The sequence below is a fragment of the Egretta garzetta genome, unplaced genomic scaffold (genome assembly GCF_000687185.1).
Source record: "Egretta garzetta isolate BGI_Z169 unplaced genomic scaffold, ASM68718v1 scaffold45, whole genome shotgun sequence".
NCBI classification, from domain to species: domain Eukaryota; kingdom Metazoa; phylum Chordata; class Aves; order Pelecaniformes; family Ardeidae; genus Egretta; species Egretta garzetta.
The window spans coordinates 9,166,994-9,173,380 of NW_009260028.1; the positions used below are offsets into that span (position 1 = coordinate 9,166,994).

Here is a 6,387-nt window from a genome sequence, read left to right on the forward strand (position 1 = left end):
TGGAAGCAAGAGTTTGGAGTTGCGTAGGGTTTTAGTTTTGTTTCTTCTCCCGCTGTCGTAACTCTTGCAATAGGTCATGGTCTGGCGTCACGTCTTGGATTTAAAATGCAAGTAATTTGCAAAACTTGATGCCATCACTGCCCATTTCCTGAGAGTATAAGTCAGTCACCCTTTAAAGCTGTGGGTTGCAATAAAAACACAACTAGCAAGAGTTTGGAGTTGCGTAGGGTTTTAGTTTTGTTTCTTCTCCCGCTGTCGTAACTCTTGCAATAGGTCATGGTCTGGCGTCACGTCTTGGATTTAAAATGCAAGTAATTTGCAAAACTTGATGCCATCACTGCCCATTTCCTGAGAGTATAAGTCAGTCACCCTTTAAAGCTGTGGGTTGCAATAAAAACACAACTGTGTTAAATACCAAATGACCTGTTACTACTTCTCTTTTGAGTTTACATAGGTCTGGGCTATGGAGACAAGTGAAGACTTGCCTAATCTGTGTAGATGGCCTTCATCATGGCAGGGATAGAGCCTGTAGCAGAAGAGGAGGAATGCTCTTCCTTTAACTCTTACTTCCCCCTTAGAGTGGAGGACACATAGCATGTGGCTTATTGCTGAGCCAAATTGTCAGCTGATGGCATATCCTACCCAACTTCTGGTGGTGGCAAGCTGTCATTTCTGTCTAATAAAATCAGACCCTTACAGAAGCTTTTACAGTGTGTGTTTGTGCAATTTGGCACTGCTCTGACTTCAAGTCCCAGCTAAGAACCCAAGTCATGACAACGTAAGAGTCAGGATATAGAAGCAGTTGTCTGCGATGATGTTGGTACCAGGGGTGGCAGTTGTAACTTTTGCACTTCAGCTGCAGCATCCTAGATTCAGGGTCTTCCCTTCCAATTTCCCATCTGCCCTTTCCCCTGGTACGTCAGGATGGTTGACAAAGTGCTGTGCTATGCATTCAAGAGGAGAGGGCACCTCAAAGTTTACTCGCATGTGGTAGCGGCAGCCCAGACTGAGCACTGGGTGTGAGTAAGTGCAGGCAGGTCAGTGGGCAGGTTGGGCAGTGCACCTGCATGAGCAGTTTTTCCTTGCCTCTTCCATGTAAAAGGCAGAAAGATAAATGGCCTGCAGGTTGGCAAATGACTCTGCAGAGTGATACGATTGATTCTCCTGGGGCAAAGCTGAAGTCTTCGGCTAAGAAGTAGTAAAAACATAATTAGCTCACTATTAATACAATATTGCAGATATTATATTAATGTATAATAATATGCTGGATCTTTTAATTAATAAGAATGTGAGTGCTAGTGATGTTCCTTTTTTCTTTTTCTTATGTATTTTAATTGATCATATGCCTGTTGCCTAACTATCAAAAAAAAAGAAGGAACTGAGATAAACTTTTCAGTAAGTTTGGTAACTTCCTTTCAAACAGTAGTACAGTTCTGATTTTTTGTTTTTGTTTTTTAAATATTTTCTTTTTTCCCCTTCCCTTGCTACCACCTCTTCTGAAAAGTTCATGACACGACTCCATTTGCAGTCCAAGCGGAGGTTACACTGAAGACAAACTTTTTTGGAACCAGGAATGTTTGCACAGAATTGTTGCCGCTTGTGAAGCCTTATGGTAAGTGTAACATAACAAGTAGGGAGATAGTTTTATATGAATTGTGGTCCTCATTAAATGGGGAAATTCTGTCCTGGCACACTGCCCCATAGCAAGAGGAGGGCACCTTGCTGTGCTGTAAGTAAGAGACTAGATGGCCTTTCATGACACCCAAAACATCTCTGCTGTGTATATTTATTTCTATACATTCTTCTGTATGGATTGAAGTGGAATTCTCATGGTGCCCTCAAGAAGACATGAAGAACTTGCCCGTGTTCTGTTCATGTATCTGCCTACATAAATTGTTACTGCTTCAAAAAGGATTTTTTGATTATACAACTAGGATAGGAAGTACCTAAAAACAGTGTTTCAGCTGAGTGTGATGCAGCATGACTGATCTTGCTTCTGCTGAAGAAACCCCAATAGGCTGTTGGTCTGTCTCTATCTAAATCCCAGCCTTTGCTGTATTTGCAAGTGTCTAGTGATGTACTTATAAATGGCACTTGAAGATGTACATTAAGTTACTGTGACTTGGTGATGTTGGGAGGAACTGGAAGAAAACACTTTACCAAAAATGGCAAATAGAATGGATCTGGGACAAAGATGATAGATGCATCGATAATAAAGGGGTGTTAGCAACATGCAAGTAACCTGTACCCATCAGGTGACTGTCCTGCACAGAATGTTCCTGTTCTCAAAACCCGAGAGCACTGGAAGTGCCCTGGAATGCTACTGACATATCATGGATTATTTGAAAGGACCATATTTGGATCCAATACCCACACAAATCTAAGGGGGTTTTTTTAAATACCGTTCTATTCAAGATTTGTGATCACTAGATTTTTTTCATGGATATTTGGATAAGCGCTTGCTGCTATGAGTGCTTGTTGTCTATGCCAACATTTAAATACATCTAGGTTCTTAAGGGAAAAGAAGTCGAGTAGATGAGCGAGAAGTTGGGAACTCTTAGTCCCTTGGGAGGAAGGAAACGATAGAGTAAGTGAATTTTGGTGGCTGGTAGGGGAGAGAGTAAACAGTGCCAAAATTGCAATTCAGTCCTGTTATACTAAGGGTGAAGAACAGATGTGTTAAGTCATTAACAGAAAGGATTAATTTCTGTGGCTTTTAAGATCTAAACCGTAATGTTTATTCCCTAGTTCATCGCCTGAAGGGCTGTGAACTAGCAAGAAAGAGGGAAACAGTGTAACAATTTTGGGGAAGATACTGATTCAGCTGACTCATTTGTCTGTACTGAAGAGCTGGGAGATCTATAGCTTGCAGCAATTTTGCACAGTGAGATTTGTGTATCTTCAGGTATTCTGTAACCAAGCTGATAGTCTTGCTGCATTAATACCTAGACTGCTTTTGTTGAATTCTGTATTATTCTGGCTTTTGAGGTACACTCTCATGGCACTTTACTCAAGTTGTTGGAGAAGTGAGAACGTTTCCACCCAGAACTTTTGAGAGTAAAGTCTGGCTGCCATTACTGAGAAAGCCACTTGCTGCTATGAATATGCCTACAGATTGTAACACGCTGTTTCCTGGAAGAATACCTGAAGTTCGACAGAGAGCTTCTGCAGGTTCACACCTTAAATTACCCTCTGTAATGGAATTCACTAGAAACACTTGACATTGAGTTAACTGCGATCTTCCAGAAGCTCTGCAAAATAGCCCGCACAAAATATTTTACAGTTATTCACCTAAGCAGTGAATATATAACTGTAGAGCAAGCCCACTTCAGTGTCTGGGCTTGTTTAATGTGTGTAAAAGTAATGTCTTTATTCTCTTTTACCAGGCAGGGTGGTGAATGTCTCTAGCATGGTAAGTAGCTCAGCGCTGGGAGGCTGCAGCCGAGAACTACAGCAAAAGTTTCGCAGCGACACCATCACTGAGGATGAGTTAGTGGAACTCATGACCAAATTTGTGGAAGATACCAAGAAAAGTGTGCATGAGAAAGAGGGTTGGCCAAATACTGCCTATGGGGTATCCAAAATTGGTGTCACAGTCTTGTCCAGGATTCAAGCCCGGATGTTAAATGAGAAGAGAAAAGGTGACCATATCCTTCTCAATGCCTGCTGTCCTGGATGGGTGAGAACAGACATGGCAGGTCCTAAAGCCACTAAATCGCCAGATGAAGGGGCTGAGACCCCAGTTTACTTGGCCCTTTTGCCTTCTGATGCTGATGGTCCTCATGGCCAGTTTCTTAGTAACAAAACTGTTCGAACCTGGTGAGCTTGTGTAGGCAGACCCATGTTTGTGGCAATGTGACTGTGGATGTGCCTGTGCCCTGGTAGGGCATTTACCCAGAGCAGTCTCATCCTGTCCACAGCAGCAGGGTCCTTTATTGTTACAGTGAGGGTTACAGTTCTGGTACTCCTCCGGGATTAAGTCTGCCCTAGGGTACTTCCCAACGGTCTCCATTAGCCTGCTCACATCATTGACTGCGTGGCCCAAAATCTGATTTGTGGGTGTTTCAGCCCAGATGATACAGGGTAATTTGGTGTTGCCCTAACACAGAGGTGCCTGACCTTGTTTACCTGAATTTTTTTTTAATTAAATCATTGCCAGCCCTTCTCCCAGTCTCCCGAGACAGATCTCTGTTGTGGCATTGGGATGAGGAAGCAGATGCCTTACTCTCAGCTCAATAGATGTTTCTAGGGACCATAGTTGCCTCTTGAGGTTGTGCTGGGTTTCTTAAAGGGGGAGGGGGTTGTTCTGAGATCTACAGTCTGACCAGTTTGGGGGGAGGCTAATAAGACCAGAACAGAATCACTGCTGTGTAGAGATTTATTACTATCAGAACAAAATGGAATTAGGTGAAAATAAAAATAGCAGTGATGTACCACTAATAAGACTTTATTAATATATATATGTCAATAAATGAATAGTTACTGATTTGTATTCTTCCAACTGGCTTATTCTGATACTAGAGATTTATAATGTTTGAAAATACACTTCCATTTTCTGCAGCTAAGTTTGAAGCTGGAATGTGTGATGTTTGGACTATATAAAGAGGAAAATAAAGTACAGAACTGATACAGCAAACTATTCTTCAGGACTGCCAGTTCATTTGTTGCACAGCCAGAAGTTTCTGTATTAAAAAACTGGATTAAGTGCTCTCCATGTACTAGAGAAAACGAACTGTAAATGTTACAATACTGTTTCAGGGTAGGACTGAAATACATAATTAACGTGGTAACCAAAACAAGTTGTGTAAGCAAAGTCACGAGTAGAAGCAGTGACATGGAGAGCACCCAATTTATTTTCTCACTTTAAATGTTGGTTGTTGCATTTCAAATGCTTCGTCTTGAAAGGTTGCCACGGCACTTCCAGCTGTAGAGGTGGAGCCGTGTGGCAGCAGAGGCAGCCTGGGGGTTGGCAAATGCCTCTGCGGAGTGATACAGCTGGCTCTCCTGGGGCAGACAATCGCCTATAAACCTGTCACTGGTAATGACAAATCGGCAACGGACAAGTTAATTCTTAATCGGGAGTCAACAAGACAATGCCAAAGTGGCTTAGCTAACAGGGTTTAGTGTTGGTTTCCCCTGGTACAGTTTGTGTTCAGGAAAGCCTTGGACCAGAAGACGCTGGACATAAATAATATGTGTGGGTTTGGTAATCGCTTATCAGCACAGCACAAAGGTGCGATTATTAGTTGGTCTTTTAAGGATACAGTAGCTATTGTTTTTATAAAGGTGGAAGAATTGCCAAATGAGTCATGCCCCAGAGCTCACTGAAGAGCAGGATGAGCGCTGTCCAAAAGTTCTCATGTTAATCTATTCTGAATTAAGAAAAAAAATCTGAGGCCTTCAGTTTAAGGGCAGCAGATCAGTTACAAAATCCCTGTATAAAGTTTTTAATGTTTTTTACATACTATTGCCAGACTGCCTATGGTATGATAGCTCCAAAAGCCACCTGGGTTCATGCAGTAACTTGACTATCGTTCTGATGTACAACAGAAAGAATCATAGAATCATTTAGGTTCGAAAAGACCTTTAAGATCATCAAGGCCAACCGTTGAAGAGAACCAGGGTTTGTGAGTGCTCCTCTAGTTGTGTTATGATACCTTGGCAAAATAGAACATGGCTGTTCTCATTTAGTAATAATTTGTGCACAACTTTTAAGAGCTGTAATCCAACAGGGCAGAATCATACCTAGTTCTTCATACTTGAAATGCTGCTTGAGTCTTTCAAGTTTCAAAAGTTGCGTGCCCTTCCCGTTGCTGTGTACAAACTTTCCAAACAAACCTTGACCCAGCTTTCATGTGGTTTGTGCAAAGCCCAGGCTGAAGAGTCCTAGGTCCGTTGACCATAGCTGGATAGTATCCATTGTTAAGTACAAATTGGTTCCTAAGTATCTCCTATGCTCTATAAAGCTCCTTCTTAACTCTAACTCGGGATCCAGGGTTTGGTTTTGGTTTTTTTTACGTTCAAGCCAAACAAATTATAAGTTTGAAAGTTCGTTACAAAAGATGTATTTCAAATACTTGTATTAAGCCCTTCCGTGGTGCTTGTTCTTTGTTAAGCCTGCTTACCCTGTTTCAGGGTAAGGAAGCAAAGTGGAAGATGATGGCTAAGTAGTCATCTTCAGAAATGTCATTCCTCATGGTGAAATTAATTATAAAACAGACAGTTCCTTATGGTATGAACAGAAACAAGAACAAAGGACAGATCTTTTCACAGCCTCTGCAGCTGTGGTGTGGTACTGAAGGAAGGAAAAGCATCTGCATGGATACAAGCTCAAGCTATAGGAGGTGCAAACGAGGCAGAAAATACCCATAGAATCATAGAATAGAA

At 41.8% G+C, this 6,387-nt stretch overlaps 1 protein-coding gene across 1 annotated transcript in view; it reads left to right on the plus strand.

The window, feature by feature from the left end:
* Positions 1-6,387, plus strand: part of LOC104128238 (carbonyl reductase [NADPH] 1) — a 10,243-nt gene extending 3,856 nt beyond the window's left edge. The window contains exons 2-3 of the mRNA XM_009640984.2: positions 1,505-1,612; positions 3,387-6,387. Coding sequence (XP_009639279.1) covers positions 1,505-1,612; positions 3,387-3,823 — 545 coding nt within the window. The 3' untranslated portion in view covers positions 3,824-6,387. The remainder of the gene's footprint in view (positions 1-1,504; positions 1,613-3,386) is intronic.